Source organism: Calliopsis andreniformis, chromosome 8 (assembly GCF_051401765.1).
Source record: "Calliopsis andreniformis isolate RMS-2024a chromosome 8, iyCalAndr_principal, whole genome shotgun sequence".
Lineage (NCBI taxonomy): Eukaryota > Metazoa > Arthropoda > Insecta > Hymenoptera > Andrenidae > Calliopsis > Calliopsis andreniformis.
Window position 1 is genome coordinate 3,999,256 of NC_135069.1, and position 26,922 is coordinate 4,026,177.

At 43.0% G+C, this 26,922-nt stretch overlaps 1 protein-coding gene across 4 annotated transcripts in view; it reads right to left on the reverse strand.

Annotated features, from left to right (window-relative positions):
- LOC143182700 (glutamate receptor ionotropic, kainate 2) overlaps positions 1 to 26,922 on the reverse strand; it is a 118,422-nt gene that overhangs the window by 49,586 nt on the left and 41,914 nt on the right. For all 4 annotated transcript variants that reach the window (XM_076383906.1, XM_076383905.1, XM_076383908.1 and 1 more), the window contains exons 3-4: positions 9,162 to 9,323; positions 3,103 to 3,354 (exon numbers count right to left, since the gene is read on the reverse strand). In XM_076383906.1, coding sequence (XP_076240021.1) covers positions 3,103 to 3,354; positions 9,162 to 9,323 — 414 coding nt within the window. The remainder of the gene's footprint in view (positions 1 to 3,102; positions 3,355 to 9,161; positions 9,324 to 26,922) is intronic.

Below are 26,922 nucleotides of genomic sequence, written 5' to 3' on the forward strand. Positions count from 1 at the left end.
GATGTTTATTCGATGTTGAGCATGACGCAATGGTTTTAACAGAGTAATCAACGGTTAGTAGCCTTTTTCTTTACTTTAATTTGTAATGAAACGTCAATCACAAGCGAGTGCTTTGTATTTATTTTCCATTCGACGGGCATCGAAATTCGTCGAATCAGAGTGTGTTTGATAGCCAGCCTCTGCGTTAATCCCGCGAGGCTGCAATTCGAAATGGAATTCGTTAAAAATTCTGCGAGCTCCCGCGGGCGTCGAGCTCGAAACTTTATTTAATCGAGCACGCTAGTTTTATTGCGAGTCTGGCTTCATTCCGTCCCGGTTCTACTTTCCTCTCGTGCAGTCTAGCCGTCTGTTTTCTTGTTCCCATTTCACTGCTGTCGATGCACCGTGAGAATGAAAATACGGAATATTTGGAAGGGAAATCGATGAATGAACGATTAGAATTGCTTTGTCGTGAAAAATCTATCTTAACTACTGTCAAAGTTTGGGAGTTCCTGAGTTTTATATGGAGCAGGAAGGTGGTTCGTGTTAAAAATTGTTCACGTTCGATGTAGAAATCCATTGCCACGTTTCAAGTGGTGTTTTCAAAGGTGGTTAGGGTTTCTAAAGCAGAATGGAACAACGCTGGCGAATCGAAGACAATTGTCACGCCCACACAATTGCATAAAAGCTCCACGAGGCTGCGGGAAACCTGAAGTTTGATTTGTTGGAATTGTTTTGTTTATTTACTTCATTTCCCCGTTCTTGAAAGTATAGTATGCGAAACAAAGTGCTGTCGAATACCTCACGTTCAACTGAAACTATTTCTCTCCAGTGAAATAACTGTATAAAAGATATTTTACAAATAAGGAAACAATTTTACTGCCATAGAAGATCGGGGGATTCAATTTTCAGCCATGTGCAATGGAATTTCGCAAACACTCGTCTGAAGCAGTCGATGAAAAACGCTACTAGAAAAAGCTAAGAGAGGAAATGGTGATTTTCCTCGTGGGTAATCCGAGAAAGTTATGTCAGCTGAAAAGACGTGATTGAATAATAACAAATTGCCTCTAAAACGCTTATACATCAAGTACGTCTTTTTGTAGTGCTATATGATATGTGTATTTCGAAGAATAACAGGAAGACTGGTTAGAGGGTACGAGACACTTCGCACTTGGGGGTGAATCTGGTTCACAGATCCTCTAGTTGACTGAAAGTTGGCTGGTTCTTGTAGCCGAAAATTTACGACTGTTTTGCACGACGCGAAAAATACACGAGATAAGGAAAAATCTAGAGGATATAGCGATTTGTTTCTTTTGGTGAACAGACTAGCGGTCTCGTGCAAAACTAAAAAGAGATCTGGACTTTTCAACTTTACGTTAATTGATGAATATTTTTCGAGAATGGAACGTCGAGGATATGAAAGACGACATACTGTACGGAGATAGAATTTAAGAACGTCTCCATTCCTAATCATGGTATTTTTATGACAGCTATAAACATCAAGGAAATGCATAAAACGAACGATCCCGAAGGTCTTTACTCTTGGTGGAAAAGGTTTCGCGTAGCACTGATATCCCTCTCACGATTATGTCGCCTAATCGAGAAAACTAATTCCGCGAAACGATCGTTCCTTTCTTAGTAACGATCGAACAATTTTTAAAGGATTGTGTGGGGAAAGATTTATATGAACTAGAGGTATTGAAGTTTCCATGCAAAATTCAACTCCCTTTGTTTCTACCTGAAGTACTTTGCCTTTTAAACAATTTTTTTTAAATTTCACGACCATATTCAAAGCAAAAATGTTTCACAGAATTTTTAATCAAATAATAAAATACCACGATGTTGAGTGTGCAGAAATAGACAAATCAAAATCTGAAACCAATTTACTGCAGTTGCTGCGTGTCTCTGGTTAACAGTGCAAACTATAACCGAATTGAAGGCACACGGAGTACGAATATTGCCACGGGGAATTTCGATGAGTGGGTTGCTACTGTGAGGCCAGGGAAAATTGTTATCTGCTACAAATTCATTTCGACTATCGCTGATGTCGATAACATAAATGCTTGAAATTCTTAAATATTATACCCAAGAATACACAATCTTAAACTTAAGAGTGAATTCCTGAAACCTACATTTGTTGCATATTTATCCTAAAATTATTTCGACGAGGACCTGTGAACAGTAGATATGCAACCTTTTTCACAATTCTTTACCGACTGAAAATAGCTGGAATTTAAGAAGCCTCGAGATTGGGTCCCAAGAATTTGTACTCTGTTACCATTCCCCAGGACAAATCTAAAAAATTATTCATTCCTGTACCAGCAATCCTTAGTCACCTCTGATTTTCACATTGTTTCACCTATTTACCATCAGAAAATTTTCACACCCCTTCCTCGCACGAAACACGATCAAGACCTAAGCCATTGTCCAACATTCAGAATTTCGCTCTCCACGTCAACTCGGACAAGACCACGCGACAACGATGTGCAAACAACAAAGCGAACTTCCCAGCCGCGCGGATTTGCAAGTATATGAGTATCGCTCTCCAAGGAATCACGGGCACTGCTCGCGGCTGGTGTAGCCTGTCGCACAAGCTAGTCATTACGCGTCTCCTCTTTTTTTCTCGCCCTGAATTCGGGTGATGCGTCCCTATGCAAATAGGACGTCGGAATCAGCCGGCGGAAGTAGATGCTGGCGCGACGCTGAAATGTGGACCTGTCACTTGCACGTCGAGCTCTTCCCACGCAAAGTGGTGAAAGAGTTGAGGCTATGGTCGCTGATTCCTTTCTGTGTTTTAACTCGACCGATTGTTTAGGACGAACTAGACCGCGTGTAAGGTAAATGTTCCAATATTTAAACGCTTAAGGTGTTAAATGTCCCAGGAAATGACCAGCTTCAAACTGTATATCCCGATACTTTAGTTATGAAGTCTCAGAAACTGAGGATACTATTTTATGACACTAGTTATCATGATTAATTAGGTATACTTAGTGCATTAGAATTTAAGCTTGAAATTGAATGGAATTAATGTTCGTGTTCAGGCATCGGGACTTGGTCACCTACTGGGACATTTACCTTACAGAAGATGAGTACTTCTAAAAGTTGGACAGTGTTTCTGCTCACCGTAGTCCTCCTCGTAGATAATTGCTACTCTGGTCCAGTTCAAGAAGGACATGAGGTCCTTGAAGGCCTTGTTCAAGTGGTCCTGCGAGGGGTAGAGGTTTATACTGAATTCCTTGAAGGTGGGCTCGAAGTCCACCCTCGCCTCCAGGTGTGGGACGTCCAGAGCCTCGCATATGCTTTGTATGTGGGCGCCCAGGAGAGGGTCGGATGGACCGAAGATCCCCTGCACTGACCTGGACAGCTGCTTGCAGGCTGCAACAAAAATAAATTGCTCAGTTGGTAACTAGTTTGTACAGAGTTCATGGTTGAGAATTCTCTAAAGTGAGAATTCCAAAGTGAGCGCCATGGTACTGTCTGTCGTCTGCTGCTTGGAGATTGCAGCAGGACAGGAAATTCAAGTGTCATTCAAGTGCAAGGAAAAGGGGCGAGGATCCAGGCGCGTGGAAGCTGAGATAGGACGACTGTCTCTGACAAGATGATTTTATATTTTTCAGTAAGACGCGTCTGCGTCTCACTATCAGCGAAAGATGCACCGAGAATTTTCACGGAAGATTTCACGGCCCCTCGATCCTTGTAATACCATTTCCCCGTAATCTCCTCGTAAACTTCCACCCTGCGAATGCGTGGGAGATTGACGCGAAACTCTTCACCGTTACATTTTCCTCCCTCATTGCCCGTAAACAAGTCGCTAGGTGCCTGGAAATACATTTTCCTCGCTTACACGCCTGTTTCACAGCAAATTTATCGGTTACGACCGATCCTGCGCTTGCAGGGGATACTTATGGAATACCTGATAGCACTATCTCGTTAATTCCAGTGCTAAACCTCGCTCTCGTTCAAACGTGTATCCCAGGGGATGAAATTAATAAAAATCGAATGTAGAATAATCTCAGGTACATTTTTTTTCTCGAGATGCATTTTTCGATTCAAGCACACATTTTGGCAGACTATTAATCGAGCATTCAACGACGATGAAAGACCGTCACGAGGGCGTGATTTACGAGTTCCAGATCGTGCACCGTCCCCTGCGAACGTTGTGGAAGATGGACAGGAAATTGATACGTTATCGAAGCGTCCAAGCATTCTGATGCATTATCCTTTCAGCCTCGATATAACTTCGGCACGCTTCGAATCCTCCTCCCTTTTGAAAATGGTTTCTGGCACGCGAGCAAAGGCTGATTCGCGAATTGAGGATGGATGGGTTCGATTTCGAAAGTGGGATTTCTGGGTGACCAAATATTCCACACTCTGCCTCCACCCCTTTGAATTATTCACGAGATTTTCTTTGCTACCGAGGCAGATCGCCTTTCTCATCGTTTCTGCATTTGCGTTACCAGTTTCACTTAACGTGGGATCGAAAGTTCGTTAAGAATTCTCTGCCTGCTCCTTCTAATGGAGGTTATAAGATTCAATCGATTCTGGGTGCTTGGCGTTTGGAACATTAGAGAGGAAATCTGAATGCCTCTAGGAAGTTCGATAAAACAGTTAGCTGGTGAAAGCAGAATTGGAGCTGTTAATGTGAATGCTGATTCTTTTTTATAGGTATTGAGATTGAAGGAACTTATGACATTCATAGAATATAAGAAAGTTAATTAAAATAATTAAATTGAAAGGCTATATTACGTATTTTCAACTGTTTATAAAAAAGCGTATCAGTTGTCGCTGAGTGAACTTCCATCTCGTTTAATACTACTTACAAGTTATGTAAATTGCTCACCTGAAGTACTTGCAAGCGTGATTACAAATATTGTTTGCACAAGTAGCTACGTGTTCCCGTTTTACAAATTACACTACAGCGAAAACAAAAGAAACTTTGTTTTATTCTACGTCCAATCGCGACAGCTGCTGAAGCTGTCCAAGTCCAAGTCAAGCGTCTCGTAAACAAAGAACCTCCAGGTAATTAAATGAGTGTACTGTGAGCAGTAGGGAAAGAACCTTACTGAACCCTAATGAAAGAACTCGAAATTGTTTACAACGTTTCCATTAACTTTCCTCCAGTTTAATATTAATTTAGCAAAAGGTATTTAAAATCATTTCCATAGTTTCAAGTTCGTTTTTACAAATGGTGAAGCGTATCAAGGTTCTACAATGATCATAATTATTGCAACGAAGCATCATTATTGGTTGGGGTGCGCGATAAAGTCGAAAAATGGCTTCGTCACTAATTTCCGCAACAGCTGCCATTTGTGTATGGAATGTAAGGATTACGTAACGATACAACGTTAACTGTTACAAATCCACGGGAAAATTGCGTTACTATTCATCGTAGAGCTATAAAACAGCGTTGAAATAACATCACAGGATATTTTTGCAATCCCTTCAAAGCTGGCTGTTTGCCTCTCTCAATTGAAAAAGCGCATTGTTCACTCGATATTCAAAATTGTGATGTTACAGCTTTTGTATAAGTTGAGTCCTGAAAAATTTATCAAAGGTCCGTCAGATTGCAATGGGGAACGTTCTAAATCCTAGCATTTACAAATGGGCAGCTTTTCATTCAATACAATTGAATAGTAAATTATTTTCTGAAAGTTCCTTTTGCGTTTGGGTCAGGAAATGTAGTTAACTCCTGATATTCTTTAATTTCAAGTAACATACATTTCCTTAGCTCCTCTGGAACTTTCTGTTTTGCTTGTAAACTTTAACAGGTACGGCAAAGTTGTAAAATATCCAACAGAAGTAATTTAAAAATATAAAGGTGGACGTCGAGCAAGGAAAACCATTGCGTTAAATTTCAGATTTCATCTAGTCACCCCAGGAAAAAATTCCTCATCAGCATTTTAAGCTCCACCTTCATTTGACTAAATTACGCGGTCTCAGTGTCTTTCTCTTCCCTTCCTCGTGACGACATCCTCACGGTAGTCCTTTTACTTTTTGAGACTTGGACGTCCCCATCTATCTTCATTTCTTTGAACCCGAATTTCCGATTTCCATTAACTTATTGGGAATTAATTAAAACAGCGCGAATCCACGGAGATCGAATAAAAGAACTGAGTTTACGAAGGGACAAAGGTTTTCTAACAAGTTGCAGATTCTGATAAGAACGTCCTGGAGTTTAAAGAAGTGATTGCATAGTGGAACGAAGAACGTCGCTAGTAATAAGGGAAAAGTTCCATTATAATCTTCCGCCTCGATAGATCAAGACGCCGTTCTGAATAACTCCTTAAATTCATTTTTCCTCTTTTTATTTCGCATATTTTTCCTTTCGTTTGTAATTGGTGTCTAATAGCGATTTGATTCTATTTTCTCTTGGACATTATTTGGCCAAAGAACCCAGGAAAAATGGTAGCTTCCATGGCTTCCCATTTTTATTACATTTTTACCATTTGCCTGACACGTCGTGCGCGCTCGATCAGAATTTGACGCTTAACGGTGAATAAATTCGAACAAATGCAGCATAAATTTGTCTCCGCGAGCGGCGTTGTTCCACGATAGCGCGCTGATCAGAATATCAACGCATAACTCCATGAAAATTATATTCTATACGATTTTCGCGCCAGTGATTTTCGCGGTGCCATCGAAGGCTCTATCTTGCATTCAAATTTCCCTAGCACTGCCTTCGCCTTGGGAAGAGTCGCATGAAAATCACTTAGAATTCATACATTCTATCTATACACCAAATTCTACAACCCCAGTGATTTTAAAACAACTGTTACTCCCGCTAGAAGTTAAACATTATTTAAAATCAACTCCCACACGTTGCTTTAAAAGTGAGTCTACACTAGATAATATTATGACACATGCCTCTGTTCCGTTTTCTAAAAAGACCCATCGTAAAGCAGCAAGTGCGTCAACAGAGAATAAAAAGCCTTCAACGAACGAATCCACCTGTTCAATGCCAACAAGAGAAACGACGTCTGACACTTCATCCCACAGAGACGTCACATTTTCCACCCTCCCTAAATCTACAACGGAACATTAGCTTCCACGAGGGGTCGAGGACACCAGTACGCGACATTAACCTGGCGTCGCGGAAGCTCGACGCGAAAGGGGGAAAAATGTGTACAGACTCGCGGCCCTGTCGAGATTTATCGCGTACGAGGACTCTTACCAGCGAAAAAGGGAGCGAGAGAAGGAAAGGAGTCATGGTTTCAGGCGAGGCTTCCGGGTTGCTCTTCGCGGGAGAACAGAGTCGAGGGAAATGGAAAATCTTTCCAGACGATCCTCGAATACCTTTAACCGCGAGAGCTCTAGGTGGATGCGGGATGTCAGCCATTGGGAGAACGCTTCGAGCATATTTATGACGGAGGGGGATCGTCCTCGTAAAAGGGAGATACTGGGGGCTGTTGCCGACCACGCAATGGTCGGCTGGCCAGATAGAACGAGTGTACTTTGGAATGCGCTCGTCTGGTTGGCTAGAATTACCTCGAAGGTTTAATTCCTCTGGATTAACTTAAGTGGATTATAAAGGTTTGTTGTCTCAGAAGGGAGAACTTTGGTCCCGTACTGTCCCGATTTTTGAATATATTTTATGTATTAAGGAGGGGAGACTGGTTTCAGTGGATTAAAATCCTCTTCGAGACTTTCAATTATGTTCTGTGATCCTGCTAAAGTACTAAGCGACTCAGACGTAGGATCACTGTAATTCCTCCTCTGTCTGGTAGCTTTAAAGAATTTTTAGGACGACTTGGTTAGAATAAAATGCTAGAGCTATGGACCACTGACATGCAATTCTTGCTCTAGCATAAGAGCATTTGGACCTTGGAAAGAGGATTCTTCCTTGAAAATCTGGGAGTCAAGGTTGTTGAACGGACAGTCTCGGTATCCCAGAAATGCAGAACCACGAGGAATATGCAAGCTAGAAGCACCGTATCTCGTCGATTCTAGAACCACACGACACAGGGAAATGAAGTGTCTTCGAGTCTCAATAATCCTAGCCAGTGGCCCAGCGAAATAAATATCCGCGGGAGGTAGGACTCTGTTGTACAGGAATTTATCGACGCTTATATGGATATACTGTTCGCGATTCGCTGTCTGATCGCAGGGTAAGAAACATTGTTATGCCTTCGTGGCGGCTGGGCCGAATCTTGGAATTGTTTTGCATAAATTCTGCTTTACGACCCAGAACCTTTTCCTGCATCCACTGGAGTCGCATATTGCAACTGCGCAAGAAATCTCGACTAAGTGTAAATACTTGAGTCAGAGTCGAATTGAGATTCTACAAGGAGCTGAATAAAGTTCTACAGTTCGACTCTTTGCTATTCCACTTGTCGACTTCGACTCACATGCTGGTACGACGATTTAATTTTCTCAGTGTAAGTAGAATCCTACTTCGCTCATCCCTGGGTCTACGTTTCAATGAGTACCACTTCATGAGTGACTTCAGTTGCGAGGCGATCGTTCAGCTAGGGGGTGAATACCTTTAAAGGGGATGCTCCAAAATTATCTGCGCTGCGAGATTTAACCACAAGATGGGCTTTGTGAGAGGGAAATACGTTGCCTTTTTAAATCAACTTGACAGACAAGTATAACTCAACTTCTATTTTTCAAACCCTGTTAGTATCTACTAAATTAAGAACTCATAGGATTACTGGTTTATAAAGTCCAATTCATACTAAAAAATTGTGAATTTTAAAGAATTATATTTTTATAAAAAAGGACTGAAGAAAGAGGTTTTTTAACGACCACAAAGCTGAACTTCAAAACTTTCATGAATAATTTAACACTCTAATGAACCAGAATTTAGTTCTCCAATGTTCAAAAAAATCCTAAGGCGAATACCAATCAGGGATATAAAAGAGTTACGAGCTTTACCCAAGGCACGACAAAAACGAAGATCAGTCGGGAGAGTGATTTCCAAGAAGAAGAGACGTCCAAGGGAGCTTGACCGATTGCTTGGAAGGTTTATTAAGCTTGGGAATAGAAAGGGTCGAGGGTGGAGAGTGCCTCGGTCTTATCAGATAGGGGAACTCGTGCCTTATCGACGTCGAAACGTTTCCTTGTCGAGATGTTCGCTGTACCTGATTCGAGGTGTTGAATACGTTTTATTACTGCGAAGGGAGACGCTGAGGGACACTCTGCAGATGTTGGCTCTGGAATCTTAGGGATTTCTTGTGACTCACCTTTCTTGGATGTCCTGAAGGAGTCGTCCTTAGGCACGTACTGGATATCGTACACTAACGTGGTGTTCGTCAGTAGCGTTTTGTCCTTGTTGATTTTGTAGATGGCGTACTTGAACGCCAGCTCCGAGGGACTGTCCTTTTGATCCTCTGTGAAGATCGCTCCTGCAACATTGAGGACCCAGGTGTTAGAACACACAGCTTAATTAGAAACGGATTATATCTGGCACTTTCACATATGTGAATATTGCAGAAATGCACTTAAAGTAATCACAGAATTGATAGAAACTGTAAAGTCTCGAATTCAATTTCAGGCAGAATCTTTTTCCTTTAAAAAAGCCAACAAATCGCGCACTATCGTTAATTTCGAACGTCTCTCGAACCACCACTTACCTACCTCTCTAATTGCGTCCCTATTAATTAGGTAGTCGACAACCTGTGCGAACGAAATTACAAGCGGTGACGGAGAAACGCTTATAATTGTGTTTCCCTTCACGAGTCGATTGGCTTCTGAGAGCATGGCGGAAAAACGGTAATAGAACGATCGTGAATGGGAACGTTCTCGAGTGACCTGCTCGAACCTGCAGAAGGGTAATTATAAATGTTCCTCGGGGTACTAAAGGAAAATTGAACGAAGATTTCTGTGAGATCGAAGTTACGAAGGCTGCTCTCAAAGGGCTACTTGTTTGCACAACATGAGAGTTTCTCTTACTGCAGAAATACGATAAAACACCACGCTTCGAGCGACTGGGATTATACCCGAAATGGAACAAAAAATCCCGAAAATTAAAGCTGAGAAAGGGGATCACGAGGCGGGCGCCGTTTCCTCATAATTTTATACATTCACTCGCGTTCAGCTCCCAACTTTCGAAACTCCGATAATCAATTTTATTCTCGGGAATTCGTTATACCCAACCGCGCGTGCTTCTCCATGGAAAACGAATGAAGTCCTCCCTTCGCAGGGTTTCATTTCCTCCCTTTTTACTTCTCCGTTTTTTCCCGATTTACCGAGCACCGCGCGTTGAGGGAGTTTATTAAGAGTAATCCATCTTCTAAGGGTCAATCTCCAAGCAGCGACGCTTTAATCTTTTTTTCCCCCTTCACAGTTGCTGGATAGCCGCGTCTCGCAAAGTTTCATCGTTCCCCGCCAACTTTTCGCGTTATTCCAAAGGAACTACCTCCTATGACTTTTCCTTTTGTTTTCCGCCTGCTCACCGAGCTAACTGATGGCACATAGACGAATGTACCACGCTGCTCTCGTAAACTCGACGAAACACGGGCTGAATATTAATTTACACGATAAAATTGTCCGCCGAAACGTGGACGGCGAATTTATCCACGTCACGATCGAAAGTTCGCCCTGCAGACAAACCTGCAGCGAACTTCTTGCGGGGACGAATCAATCTCCATCACGCGGGCAAAACGACGTCGACGATAATTGGCTTGCCTGTAATAATTGTTTCTAAACGATCCTTGCGGCTGCGGCCTTTTTATCAGCGTGGAGGTGATTAATTGCCTGGAGATAATGATTTTTAATGCGCTTTTTGTGTACCTGCTGGAGTGCTGGGAACTCTTCGCTGTCTCTGAAATGGCGATGGAAGCAATTGCTAATGTAAGTGGCCTCGAAGGCGACCTAGTTTTGAATAAGAGGTTCGACCACGTTCCGAGGATAAGGTGTGGAAGATTACACGTGGAAAAAGGACGCTGTTGCTCGTGAGGGAGGAAGCTAGTGAATTACCTTTTAATAGTGTTCAAACTTCGCGCGGGAAGGTCGTTTCCTTCATGGTAACTATCGTTAACGATCGCGACGAGCGTCAGGGGATCTCTTGCCTCCAAGACTGCGTTTTCCTACTGTATTCTCCGGTAGTTGTCGTCAAAATCGCGTTAGGGAGTCGTTGGATATGTGGGTGGAGTTGAAGAGATATATCGAGATGAAGATGACTCGATAAAGATTTTTAAAACTGTACCTACGAGAGCCAGTGGAGGGGACTGTGCTTGTGAGTGTAAAGGCGAAGGTTTAGATGAACATATTAATTTACTAATTTTTTAATTGATTACTTTTCGACATGATGTACCAACCTATGCAAAAAATTGATAAAAGTACAAATAAAATTAGGACTCAACCTATGTTGTTTAAAGAAAAGACCATATTCTTTGTTAAACTTTTATCGTATCAAAATTAATTAGGTAATAAGGGTTAGCCTAATTCGGTAGAATTAGTTAGAAAGGAACTGAGTGTGTAGATAAGACAGGACATCGCCTATCCATAGTCGCAGGTGGATATTCAGCGTCTGACTAATACCGTCTTGTTCCACTTGCTCCTTGCGAACCACGGCTGACATCGATCCCCCGAGGGAACAATCGAAAAAGGCGCGTGTTCCTTGAAAGCTCTCACCAGTGTGCTTCACAAATCGTTCTGGCGGTGTAAGGGGATATTCCCCTGGAGTCACATAAGTCGAGAGTATTATTAAAATTGAGTGTTGCAATTTGAGATAAAAGGAGACGTCATGATTACCCTCTCGCGCCACAGTTCACCAATTCACTTTCAGAAGCATTACTTTCACTATGGCCAGCGAATAGAAAGGCGCCTGAGTGCTCGTTCACCGACTTGCGACTGCGTTGATAGTGACTCAGTTCATTAAGGCTGCAGCAAACTGCGTGCATCAGATCTGATGCACTATATTTTCCCCTATCAGTGGATTTCTATTCCCAGTTTTCAATAAATAATATCTGAATGGAGTTTATTTCATATATCAAAAATTGTTCTACCAGCTTTCATACATTTTATAGATATATCAGCATCAGCATTGTATGCGATCGATAACGTGGCGTGAAAAATAAATATTTCACAAGAGAACAGCGAAGTGTTTCCTTCCTCCATTGTCAGCGGACCAGCATATCCGGTTCCGCGCGACACACTGGCCCCCTGCACCGAATATCCGCATTTGTTTGCATAGCCATTACGTGATCGGCAACCGTGCAGCCTCGACCAGCCATTTTGCTCATAATATTTCATCTTTGACACAATCAATCGACAAATTATCGCTAAAAAGGAGGGTGAATGTGGGAAAGCTAACGAAGTTCCCGCATGCGGGTGTCGCCACTAATTTGCACGTTTACAAAACATATCGTTTGTCGATTGATTGCTCTTGTATGATGGTGCACGGGAATTTTGTAATTTACGTGCGTCACGTTCTGTGGTTATCGTGGTCAAAAATAATAATCGTTAAATCGTTTGATGGATTGAATAATAATTTGACGAATTTCGGGGATTAATCAGTAATGAAGCGTGAATTTATGAATTTGTCTGAAATTGACGTAGATATAAATATTGATGCAAGTAATTCTTAAATTGAATATCTTGTAGGCGGGAATTTTTAATACGCGAGGATTTTAATTGACAGGACTCTTTCATGAGATTCACAAGAAGTAGAGGGACATGAAAAGGCACTTCCAGTTCAAGGGAAATTCGTCGAGACACTCGGACAGTTCCTCTGTGAAACTCCAGAGGCCAATAGTTTTTAATTAATCGCGAGACGGCGCTTTTTCTTCCGCTCTGTTTCGTGACGCGACTCTGAAACTAGCGCGAATAATTAATAGCTTCTTTTGCTCTTTTCGGGAAGCAATTACGCAATTCCATTCAAGCAGCTTCTTAACTTCAATTTATTAACATTTTACACCAGGTGCTCGAAAATAAACAACACCGTCCTCGAGAACCTTTTCCAGGAATACCAAATTTCATTACTTTAAACAAACTTCAAGGGTCTCAGTTTTATACAAATATTAATTTCCTTATAATTCTTCTCTCCTCTGTCACTGCCCCAAAAGGCGAAACTGATTAAATTTCACTTCATCCTCTTCACCCCTTTTTTCGACACAACTCAAAGGGCGATAGACACACTCTAATTCGTCAATTCCAGTGAAATCCCCCCATTATCATTCGCCATTGGTAACTCGATCATTCGGTCCGCCAAACTTCGCCGACTGCGGCAACTTGTCGCTCAAGCGCTCGCTAGGGGTGGTTCCACTTCCTGCGGAAAGTGAACGAGAATCGAGCCCCAGAAGCCAGCAAAGAGGCCTACGCATCAGCCTAACGCACTCGCTGTCAAGTAACTCAATTAAATTCCCTCGCTCATCGTCGATCCGCCCTTCGACAGCGCTACCCTTGTCGTTTCACTTCAACAGCCATTTGCTTCAGCAATCAGGAGACGTACCATTTACCAGATGCATTCGACGATAATGCACCATTGCTGTCTACGCCTCCTTCTATAAAGGAATGTAGGCCATTCGCTGAAAGACTGGCCGAGAATTCGGTCAACCGCAGATTATTCTCTCGACGAAAGCGATTTAGAGAAAGGATTTAGAGAAAGAGCTAAGGACGCAAAGGGAAGGGGAGTATCGCGATTCCTCGGCGGAATTGAAATCGCCGCGGATGGCGAGCGGGCCCAGGAAAGAAGGCGAGCGCCGTTTTCTAACCGGATTAAAAAGTTCCGTAATTATCCGACAAGTCTTCGCTCGGGAGTCTTAAACGCTCGCCTCGCTCCCCTGGAATCTGGGTTAGAAAGCTTCGAAAGGCTGGAACAACCATTCAATGGCTCGTTCAGGCTTTAAAGCGAGGAGCTGTGGCCATTGTAAATTCATCCGCCGTTAGCCGAAGATCGCGAGAAGGTTTCGAGGGAATATCTCCTGATCGAACCTCACTCTGTCTAGTTACAGTCGGTGAGCTCTCTTGCCCATTTCTTCGCCATGTAAAATGTATAAGCATTTCCTCGGCTGTCTCATTGAATTTTCCATTAAACACTTTCTTGGAATCCCTGCGGCGATTCTTGAATACATCGCTGGAAGAAAGGAACCGAAGAGAATGAAGTGGGCGATAACAAAGCTCCTTATGCCGCGAATTATTCAGATCCTCTTCGACTCTGGCGCGACTTTAAATCGCGATCCCACGACGATTTGCGTCGGCCAGAGACAAGGGCCCTTCGAATCCCTAAACGAACCGAGGAATCTTTATCCCGCGAGAAGAATCGACACGGAGGCGCCCATTTTCTCGCGAAGGGACGCGTGAAATTCATAAATACCCCGCGACGTTCCATTCAGTTTGCATCAGATTCGTTCAACTGGAGCTGGGGCGCGAGAATATTGTCCGAGGCGTGGGAAGTCGTCCTTAATCGTCGTCTACCGAGCTCCCGTCGAGATCACGCCATTAGCGGAGCGAGAATCTCCGCGGGCAGAGGTTGCATTCTGTCGAGCGACGACAGAGTCTTGGATACTCGCGCGGATCCTAACAAAATGACAGCAAGGACAAAAGGGACCTCGTCGCGGGTGCAACAAAAGGCGCACGTTGCACTGGGACACAATATGTTTTCATTCGGCTGAAAGTGGAATTGCTTTTGTAGCACGCTGTGAAATATATTGACTTGTATAACGGGTTATTGAATTCTGGGTGGGTCTATTGTGTCGTTGCTTAGAACGGAAATTCGGGAAAATGGGAGAAGTGTTCTGAAAGGAGATATAGAGTACATGTTATGAAATAACATTGGAATTATCCTCGAGGGAAAGCTTCTCGAGGGATCTGAATGTTCTATTCGAAACTGCATCCTACTTCTGAGGATTACTTCAATTCCCCAGTGAATTTTGAAGACAGAGAGTTGGATCGTGCAAAGGATTATCCAGCAATTAATTCTATTATGACGTTATGAAGCTATTGTATGGAGAAGGGGATCGATATTCAGTGGAATAATTAATTTACCATACGACTGGGTCTAAATGACAGAATTATCCATGGTTTCACAGCTGTTCTTTCTACTTAATACGTCTGTTTGGACTGGCCTTCCTATGTGATCGATTTCATTCTTGTTGACCGAGTTTTCCATCGAGAGCCACTTGCCCCTGTCCTCGCAATCTATAATGTGTCGACGACGCTTTAAGCGACGAAAATCGACCTCGACGCGTGGATGCAAGTAACTCTATGTGCAGTTTTGGGTAACTGCAATTTGACGTTCTAGTTTGATGATATATAGACTATGGATGTGGCTTTGCTATGAATTAATCACGCGACGCAGCTCGAATGAAGAGAATTGGGTCAGCTCAGACGATGGTCTGATAGGAATCAAAAGAATTGCTAAAGTTTACAGAAGTATCGGGGGATAATATGTTCTGATCCTTCGTGTGACTTTTAGGTAGAGTTGATTTTATATTTCTTGAGTAACTTGATAGAGAGAGGACTGCAGTTTGACTTTCAATGATGAACTTTCAAAGTTTTCAGGCTATTATTTGACTTCAGAGAAGACCTTATTTCAGATGACATCTTTGGTTTTATTGGCAGAAAAGTTATTCTTCCATGCGTTAGTAGGTGAACTAATGTACAATTCCATTAAGAAAATTGAATGAGAAAACTATAACGACACTGAAATAATGTATGCACTCAAACCTTCAGAGATAAATTATACGATGCATTTAATCGAAGTGATTAATATGACTGTTCCATGAATTCATATTAAACAATTCCCTCCAATCCATTTCCTTTCTGAAATATTTTCAGTGGACTGTAATACGTGTGTGCCAATATTAGAAAATACAATAATCTGTGGTTCTACTCAAGGGGATTGTAACTTTTTTCATTACTTGATAACTTTTGCAGTATTTCCAAAGAGTAATGAAAAAATTTTTTATTATGGACATAATGGAATTTATCAGACGCGAGGTGCAAATGCAGAATCGCCGAACGAGCGCTGATATTACAACCTGTATGCAATATTAAAGGGAAAAACCGTGTGTGAACCAACTCTGGTGGGTGTTATCATATGAGAACGTTAATAAAGTGTCTCGTGAGAGGATAATTAGCTTAAAATCCAGGTACACCAGCGCGATAATCGCAACGAGCGAGAACCGTAATTACACGACTCGCCGTGAAACCATAATAACAAGTTTCACGATCTCAACGCAAAACTTCTTATCGCCTTAAACTTCTCATCCTTAGTCGTTAATAGTTCATCTTCCGGTTTGCCTGCAATCACAGGACATGACTGCTTGGCAACTCATTAGCGACTAAAATAGAGGTGACAAAAACGCGACAGACACTCCACAACTCGTTGCTTAATATAGTCCTTTGCAAAAGTATTTTATAAAGAAAAAAGGCGCAATCAATTTGAAAGGTATTCGACTTCCAGCATTGTCAAAGAGACTCCTCACTCTTCAGAGTATCTAGAGGACTCCATATTTCTAGAAGAAGAAAGAAGAAACTCTAGCATACTGGTTTCTTTCAAGCAGTCGCTAGACTTCAACAACTCCACTAATTACGAGTTCGACTTATCATTGTCCGTAATCTAGACTACCTTCCTTTTCACCTTCTCCTTTCTTTGGCCAGCTCCATGTTCCAGGAACTTTCTCATTGCTGATTGCGTCCACGCAACTTTTTCCTTAGAAACTTACGTCTTCAAACACCCCTTGTTCAGAACATCTTCACTGTACTTTCGTCACAAGCTCAAGCAGAAGTCGGCTGCTTGAGAAGCTTTTGCCATGCAAATCGCGGCGCTTCCTTTTAAAGCAATTGTTCGCCCATCGTCCCTTGACAGATCAGTCGTGTTCCTGTCAGCGCACAGTGGAATGAAAACTCGTTGATCTACAATACCGAATGCTCAATAGGTTTCGAGCAAACCACGCTTCAACACGGTTTGTGTTTATAGGACAGATCGCAACTAATTCTGCTCCGCAAATTGTTTCCCGATGGTTCGCGTTCGCCGCGATCTCCCAGCGGCGCCCTTTCACCCTCGCCGTCTGTTCGACGAATTAAACGAGTTAAACCCCCCAGAGCAATGACGAATTACAGCAGACAGGTTGACACGCTATTCGGTTTTCCGTGTTACTGCACAGGGAACTTCGCCTTTGACAAATTAAACTGGATACACCTTCGGCAAACTCGACCACAGCGACGGCCCCCGCGCGAACTTGTCAATTTCAATCTTCCCAACTTCGCTCGACCGCCCCTCTTCCCAATTCCAATGAAATGCAATCAGTGAGCTGCTCGCGAGCCCGGAAAATTTTCGGCGCGCCACGCTGCAGAAAATCTTTCAATCGCCCGCGAGTAATATGCTTCGAAGCTGTGCTATGCTGCGCTGCAGATTTTGGGTCGCGGTGGTTCCTCTCAAAATGAATTCTGTAGCAGGTGAAACAGGCAGATATTGATGGGAAATCTGCTTCAGGAGATGATAGAAATGGGAGAGATTGATTTTTCTAAATTTGAAAAATTTTGTATCTGAGAACCGACGCGATTCAGGTCCTTATTTACTATTTTTCAGGACAGCTGAAAAATAAATGCGATTACGCATTTTTTAATATAATTTTATATCACTTTGAGCTTGAATTCTCATGTACCTAATAAAAGAGCAAAGAATATCTGACATCTTAAGTGTCCAGGTACTGGGACATTTTATAGTTTTATACTATATCCTTTACTCGTAATATAATTTAACTAAATGCCTATTATGCTAATAAAACAAAGGGAAAGCAATAGGATCCTCTGAAGCACTTAATTTTGATAAAATGCACTTTGCTTTATCTGGCTCTCAGGTACAGAATGTCCCCAGTATATCTATTTTTATCTTTTTTCTGGACCTTATGGCTTCAGCTACTTGGGGCGGGCAATTTTTTTATCAGGAAAGTGCTCAATTTAATTCTCCCCGACGAAAGTTTGCAGCTCGAACTACAGTAAACCATTAATTGAAGGTACAATATTTTTCTTCCCACAGCGGGGCACTTTCGGTCCACCTGACAAAAGCAGGATTCTGCGGAGCATTCGAAACCGCTGTGAATCGACAACTTCGCTAATTACGGCTTCAACTCGTCATTGTTCTTTACTCGAGGCTCTGTCTTTATTCCCAGCCACAGTTTTCTTGCTCTTCGTACGACGCGCGACTAGAATTCCGCCGCGGGAAAGTTTCTAAACTTCGTCGGTTGTCCTGACTCGCCCAACTGAATAACCTAGTGCCTCTCGATGGAATCCACGCTCGAAAAAATACCATCGGTTTGACATTCCTCGGTGGAATGTATCGCGTTAATATTTGGATGAATCGACGCGGGTGGAAAAACAAGCAGAGAAAAACATGGAAATCAAGCGGGGTCAATACAGATTCGCGTTTTTCACGAGTTCCCAGAAAAAGTTCGCCTATGCAGTCCCTCTACTGTCGACGGGGAGGAATTAGCCGGAAGTTCCAGCCAGGCGTCGGATTAATGCATTGCGAAATAATTCAATGGCATAAATCACGAAAGTTCCACGAGCGTCCTTGTCGAAACGCAGAGCCGTATACCGTGGTAATTCTCGCTATTCATTAGTATCGCGGAATTCGTTCTTTTGCATAGCGATACCGCGCCTCGTCAATTAATAAAAAAGTACAGAGGGAGCAGAGTAAGAAGAGGCACGTCCGCGTATCCATTAACGCTGGGTCTGAAGCTAGTGCAAATTCATATTTCCATTATGATTCACTCGATTCATCGTAATAACGAGGCGGTGTAACAGGTAAAATGAGACTTGATATTATTTCAAACAGCAGAGGAGTTACATTTCCGGTATATTCCTCGAACACTCCAAAACATTTCATTTGGGAGCAAAATAGCATTATATAACTCTGCAGGGAAACAGAAAATCCCTAATGGGCTGGGGGAACTTTTATCCCTTTCTGTTTGACCTATGATAGCCACGCAGCCAACAGGGAAGCGTCCAGAAAATGGCAAACGCGTAAGGGGTGGAGGACGCAACTGAATTCTCAATTTCGCGAATAAATCTCGATCTCGCTGACCGGCTTTTCGCGTAACTGCTGCGCCGATATTGCGGTGGTTGGCAGTTTCCGGTACGATGGCGAGCAGCATGGAACCGTGGCTACATCCGCGCCAGAATTGTTCCTCGAGTCGATACGTGCGAGTGGCTAACGGGTGTATTCATCATCCTACGTTCTTGCACACCCTTTGGGACAGAGATATACCGCTGCCCCAGTCGCACGTGCTCCGAAGGTACTCGAAACGGATATTTTTCTTGCGAGCCGTGGCTCAAACTTTGTTGAGTATAATGAGCAGCCTCCATGCACTTGGGAACGAGAAATTTCGCTCTTATTGAGCAGCTTTTTCAGCCTTTCAGCTTTTCCACTTTTCAATTCCCTGGGCTCTTCAGTTTCACTAATTCCCAACTATGCCATTTCTGTAATTCTCAACTTCCTATGGTCCCTGTTTTCCGACTCTTCAGCCCCCAAATTCTCAATTTTTTAATATGTATGCTCTTAACTCCTCAACGTGGGAACAGTCTGTCGAAGAGCAGTGTCGTGCTGCGTGCAATTTCCAATTAGCTGGACCCTCCTTCGAGGCCGTCACGAGGCCCCACGCCTGCAACTCATAGTCACAAACGACGACCTAAATCCGCGGGCCACCAGAAGGAAGGGGCATTGCGGCAAAAATATAAATAAATACGAGCAGTTACGTGCATGGAAGAGCTTCCCTGTTCGACTATATTCCGCGATATCGAGAGAGCTCAGGGCTTCCTTAACGGTTTCCCCGTGGGTGCTCCGAAAAGCAATTACGTGGGTGGGTTTCTGCGCGACGATGTGCACCAGGCGGATATCTGCGTGGTAAAACGGACGCTGTCATACGGGCCATTTTGTTCGATGTTATTTCGGCCATAATGTCGTTTTTAGAGCACCACTTTATCGTCCTATTTCTCCCTTCCCCTGTTTAGCTGTTTTTACCCCCTGTCCCACTTTTATCCTCTTTATTTTCGTTCCTTTATTGAGCTATCGATCTAGCTCACCTCATTGTCCGGCTATTAGAGTCAGAAATTCTGCGAAGAACGTGGAATCTTCTATTAACAGACGCCCGTCGAGCAGGCTTTGTCCTCCATGCTTAATTAACGTTACGTTCCGTCAGGATTCATTTGATTGGACCCATTCCTATAGCCGACAATGATCCACAGCTTCATAACGCGTGGTCCACCGAGGAATTTAATTACTAGTTGTTGCATTACCATAAAAGTTGTGGTTAACGCATCGCTGGGCAAAAATGATCAAAAGCAGGATGCAATTCGACGAGAGGAATTAATTCCTGGGGTCACGAAGCGAATGAAAATTATCAAACTCACGCTGGCGAATTCCTGTTATTCCGTTTTATTTAATCCGCTGCATAGAGGTAATGAAACAATATTCATTGTATTTCTTTATAATCATCAGACATAATTCATTTGTGAAATTAGTTTCGTTTAGAGTAATTTTCATCGATCTTTTTCACGAACAACCTTCTAACATAATCTAACATAATGTGATATAAGCTTGCAGACAACGTCTTTTTTTGGCAGTTCTTCAAAGCCAACGAAAAGGAACAAAGGAGTCCCTATGGACGCGCCTTTAAACTTCTCCACCGACGGCTCAGCGAGAAGAAAATGAGGTAAACCGAGACGAAAAGCCGTGAAAGGCGCGTGCACGTGGGAAGCGCTCCTCAAGCTCTTAAAGTAGCCCGATACAGCCGTGAGAATGAGATAAAATCGTGCGCTAGTAGCGCGAACCAGCGCTTTATCAGGCTTCGTCGCTACCCTCTTTGGAATTCATACCTCCGCTTCAGCTCGAGCTTTTTACGCTTCCGCGACGCTACCAAACTCGAATTTCTTTTTCCTTCGCTTCCACTCTTACTCCAGCTTCTTCCCAAGGATAGACTCCCTTGGCGATAGTTTATTGGCCTCTCGCGAGGGTTGTAAGCGGTTTTATTATGGATTCATACGTGGAGGGTAGGTGAGGAATAGAGTGACCAGGAAAACCACTGTGTTTCCAGCTATCGATCCTTTGGCTTTCTTCCTGGGTTCTGGCCCCTTTGTTGCGTTCTGTTTGTGGAAGTTGAGCCACGACAAAGGCGGAGGAAGTACAGTGTAATTGCAACCCTTTGTCTTCCCAGGTCCCTTATCATCCCTACGGTGTATAGAGATAGAGCATCTTTAGAATAGAGAAGATGACCCAAATTGTTTAAAGTCGTTAACAGTACACAATGAACTGGAATACGAGTAGTTTTAAAGGAAAGTAGAACCGTAGAGGTTTCTATGGACCGAGATTCTTCTGAATCTTCTCCAAACATTTTCCTGTTTCACTAGCTATTGTATCAGATTCCCAAGGAAACTTTACAGCAGTTTGACCGTGCAACAACGTTAGAAAACGCCGCTGTAATCCGTTTCCCAGAACTAAAGTCGAACCCGGCATCAGCCAGCCAGTTCCGAAGCAACCCCCGTTGCTCTTCACCCCCTTTATAGTCTCCCGTAACAGTGGAGAAGTTTTACCATCGACAGTTTCGATGGCACAGAACAATGCTGGTATTAAAGCCGGAAAAACCGCCGAAACCTAAAGTGTGCTATTATTCTTAACACCTCGCGATTTAGAGACCTCTCAGTTAACTCCCTTCCTTCTGGTGGAGGTATGTAGCTCTTGCAGAAAATATGGACTGCCGATTCTTTTAGTGGGCGTGGTCATTCCTTCATCAAGTTTCGAATTTATAAATTTTCGAATCTTCAGGTTCTCAAAATTTCAAATTTTCAATTCTTCAAATCTTCAGTTTTTTAAATTTTCAAACTTTCCAAATCTTTGAAGTTTGAAATTTGTCAAATTTTTCAAATCTTTGAAGTTTGAAATTTTTCAAATTTTTCAAATTTTTCAAATCTTTGAAATTTGAAATTTTTCGAATCTTCAAATTTTTAAATCTTCAAATCTTTAAACTTTTAATTTTTCAAATTTTCAAATCTTTACGTCTTCAAATTATCAATTTTTAAAGCTCTCAACTGATGCAAGTATTCTCATATCTATAATATATTTCATTTTAATTTCATTTCCCATCCTTCCAATCTTCTCAAAAGATTTCCAAGCTTCGAAGACTACAAACGCTTGCTGGGGACACGCAGTACTCCAATGATTCTTTACAATCCTGGAAATAGTTGCACCCCGACCTCTCGCAGGCCATGATCCTACATTTTGTCACACATGCCAGAAATGCGCCATTTTCTTCATCCACAGCCAAGCATCCTCGCCGTTTCTTGAGCACAGAGTGGCGACTATCTTCCATTTATCAATACACTCACCCCTGGGTCCGTCTCTCTCGTTAACACAACTTTACTACCCATTTCACGAGGTCTGGGAGCAGTATCATAGTCCAGACTCGGACATAAGACTTTTTCACGTCACAGTAAATTACGTCGAGAGGCTGGTAAAGTCCAGCGCAGAGGCGGAAGATAAAATGCCCGAGGCCCGTCGCGAGTTAACGAAGAAGGAGAAACCTGGGGCGGCGCACTTCTTTACGGGCAACTGGCCAAACGACTTAAATCCTGCTAGAAGGCGCCCGTGGATGCGAATGTTATCGCGTCGTTGTAAACAATGCGGGGGTGAGAGCCTGCTGCATCGAAATTATGCGTGGACATGGAGAATAAATGGTCCTCCGATTTCAAATACCCCTTAGTACTCCTGACTACAGTGCTTGTGCTTCATTGATAGATTTATCCGCTTCATTCATGAATTTGCATGCTAGAGGGTTGATAATGAATTTAACTTCTCAAGTCTTGTGTCTAGTTATCAATTTAGAATCAATTAATAAATAGTCCGTTAGTTTGGACTACACTTTCCACTTCATGATGTATGTCTATTTATCTAATTGATCACAAGAACAACACACTGATGAGCTAGTTGATAAGCTAATTGACTAGCTCTGAACCCTCTTAGGCTAAGGATCATACCTTTAGAATTGAGTAGCTTTGGAAACCATCCCTATACAAACTTGTACTACCTCCCAGATGAAGATCCTATTAAACTGACGTAGGTATCTCAAGATCGCCAAGACCTTGAAACCAAAAGCTCTGAGGAGGATCTCGATATAAAGGAGCTATAAAATACCTCGATATATCGCGCCAGTTCTTTCCAATAAATACCTCGTCACTGTGGTGTACGATTTCCATGTGGAGCACCGGCGTCTCTGTTTAAGAGCTCATATGAAGGGACGTCGAGTGCTGTGGCGGGTAAGTCTCGAGGACGTTTGGCAGGGATCGTAGCCAAGTAATGGCGCGGAAAGTAGTGCGCGTTAAGACCAGTCTATCGTATGAGAAACTTCCGCGAGTGAGCGCGTTATGCGCTCACTGACTTTTTTATGATCTGTTCGCGACGGGAATTTCTTAATGCCGTCGCGAGTTGACGTATGCCGATTATTCAGAGCGACGATAGAGTCAATAGCTCGATCGGGGGAAGTCTCTGGAGGACGAGATTGCGCGAGGCTTTTATATGAACGACTGATCACGTCTCTGGTACTGCAGCGATATTTGTCTCGCGAAATAGCGTTTCTGGGAATTGCTACTTCCAGCTGCAGACGACCTTTCAGGCTTTTAGATTTCAATGAGTTCGACCTACGTTTCGCGCTGCAGGGATGTCGCAAAATCAATTTACCTTTGCATCACATATTGGAGACTTCTAAATTAATTACCGGCAAGGGAGATTCAACAGCAATTATAGCAAACTGAGTTCGTCGTTTTGATCTAATGAAAAGTTTTACTTTTCAGTAAAATTGAAAATCTCAAATTAACTTCCACAAATGCTAAATTCTTGAATTCTATACTTTCCTATTGTATCATTTTTAATAAATTCATAGCGAATATACTTAGTATCCTGAATACTCAACCCTCGAAAGAAGATTACTTCTTCATATATGAAAGATTCTCAAAGCTAAAACTACGGTACATTTAAAAACCTCATTCCTTCCACTCAATCGAAGAATATCAGCTCCCCCAGTCTGGTCCCATCTAAAATCACGATGTTTAATTACACGTGTGCTACTTCAACCTCATTTACGATGATCATACTCAATATATAATTGACACTTAGCAACTCCTAGCAATTCCAGCTGAAACACTCGCGTTTCAGAGGCATACGGAGTCAGCTCGCTTTTTCGCGAGCCGTTTTCGCAGGCCTTTCGCGAACGATCGTAACACGTGCTTCTAAAGCCGTGTCGTTATTGAATCTCTAAATTACAGCCATGAAACGTAGTGGTTGGGGTGGGCGTGCTCGTGCCGAGATGCATTCGTAACGAGATAGAACGAGAGGATTGTAAGTCGTATTTACTGGGATGCAGGCTCGTCTGTTCGTATTGAAGATCAGTGGGCTCTACTTTCGCGTGGGAGTCGACGTTAATGGGAACACAGGGAATCGACGTGTCTGGTAATTACGCATAATCAACAAAGTAGCCATTAGCGGCTTGGTTCTGAATTGAATTAACCTGCAGTTACTCGACTCTGTTTGGTGGGATTTCAGGTGACGGTAGGAGAATTTAATGCAGCCAATCAGTGAAATGTACACCTCGATGGCTCGAGCAGAAAGTCTAGCAAACCATCAGAACGATATACGCTATGGAAACTGATCCCATTCGATTGATGTATTAATGATATTGCATCTGCCAGGGATGTTTGTGAGTTTACATGCCCTCTGAAGTGCAGCTCTAGTTTCAATGGTGCAAGGTCGTGTTAGTTCCTCTTTAACCAAGCAAAAGAGGAGATTTACCTAAAATAACTCGTAACATCGCCAGACTGGGGCAGCAGAGGCGTACGTTTCGCAGGTTATACCACTCGTTTGCGTGCTCGCGGCTTTAAGGGCCAGAAATACGAGATAGGGTGATCTGGGGCTCAGCGTAATCGTGGAAACGCTGCCTCGCACTGGTTGACTTCCTTTTTTCCTTTATCGTCTCTCTCCTCCGCTGCTCGTGGAATTACCTTCTGAAATATGGCGGAAAGCCACTCGAGAGAGGAACTTTTCTGGTGGAAGGACCTCCTGACGCTTTGGGTAACGTCGCTTACGTGACTGGCGTGGCTGACCAGCTGCCAGGGCTCCCAGAGGACTGGCTTCTTGACCTCGCCGCCCTTTGACGACCAGGTCGTAGAATAATGTCTTGATTGGAACTCGACTGGTTCGTGTCCTCAAGATACTGCTGTACCTTTCATAGACAAGGATCAATTCAAACAAATCTCTGTGTTCAAAGTACCATATGAGCGGCAGAGAATATCTATAAATATTTCACGGAATATTCGCTTCAGCAGTGGCGCAAACATAATTAAAATACACGCACGAATAACCAAATCGCATACGAACAAACGAAGCTACTAATAGCCCATAGTATTTCTGTATTTCCCGTCAACGATTCAATTCGTCAAGGCAATTATTTTAGCTTTATCGCGTGGATTGTCGGAATAACTGATCTGATTTCGCGCAGTTAATGGCCGACCATCCTTTGTTGTCGCTCGCGAAAATAATTCGCCCACGTCCGCGGAAAAACTGATTTCATTGCGGGGCGCGTAGGAGAAACGGGACACCGGGTGCCCAGAAATAATGCAGTTATCGACTGAAGCTGGTATACCGAGCAGAAACTCGACAGCACGCAGCCGCGCCGATTTGTCATTCGATTATGCGGGTAATTCGACTCAGTCCCAGTCATCGCGCAATTTCGCTACGACTGCTGCAACTGGCCGCAAAAATATTGTGCCCAGGCGAGGAAATTACGGAGCTTGACGTCGCTTTAACACTCGCGCGACCTGATTTTATGAGACCATTTTGTGCGTGTTTAATATATATTCTGGTTGAGTTTAAAGGGAGAATAATGATAATAGCGAATAGAGTAGATGATAAAATAGAGGAAATTAATAGCGATGCTTTTATCGTTGCTCTAAATCAGGATTTCTTGTGGGATCATATGGCTCCCCTATGGGCCCTGATACTGAACCTCCAGGGCTACGTGAAGGAAAGGATGATGGTTAAAGAAATTCGGGTAAGAGAAAAGAAAGAGAGAGGGAGGCATGGAGGTGGTCGATGTTAGGAAGAGAACCACAATCCAAAAAGCCTGGGAATCCTGCTCTTTAATAAATTAATTTTGAGGGAAAGTAAAAAACCTTATTCCTGTGTCTTCTTGTTTCCCTCGTACTAAACACAGAGTTCAATTTCCCGAACACTTCCCCTTAATTCTGTGTTTCTTCAGCAAAACTAATTTCCTTCATATCTGGCAACGACCACAACTCAAACCTCCGTTCCAATTATCGCGCTTTCATCCAGCGAGCCGTGGCAACGAGCGAAACAAGCACGTCGGTGCTCCTCTTAGCGAAGAGATTCGTAATTTTCGAGTGGCACGGTCGAAGAAACACAGAGTCTTCATTTCGTCGCAGGACCATCGGCCGCCGCGATGAAACTCGACTCGGCCTCGTCCCGACCAGGAAATTGCACCCTCGCCTGTTCGTGCCATTAGGAACACGAGGAGGATGTGTAAGCCTGTCGGCGAGTGTTAATAAATACGTCGTGGTCACATGAAATGGCGTGCATCTTGCAGCGAGCGCGAGGCAGCGTGGGGTCAGACACGAATGAAGCCGGGGAAGCCCTGCGAGGGCAGGATTAGTTAAGTCGACGTGCATCTATGTAGACTGCTGCACTGGGTGTTCGTTTTTAAAGTGCAAATGCTCGTTGCACTGACAGCAATGTTTCTCAAACACATCGAGTCGCAGAGAGACACAATTTAATGAAGATTGTGAGCTTAACGTAACTTTCTACATTAAAATTTTAAAAAGATCCACCTGTTTTTAATATCTCTGAATTCTTGTAAAAGAAGGTCTCGTTTGAAAAGGTGGCCATGAATTACGAGGTAAATTCTGGCGTTGAATGTTTAGAAAATTATAACTTCATCCAGTGAAGTGGAAACGAGATTAACTTACAAAAGTTTTCTGGACCACATTCGCCACAAT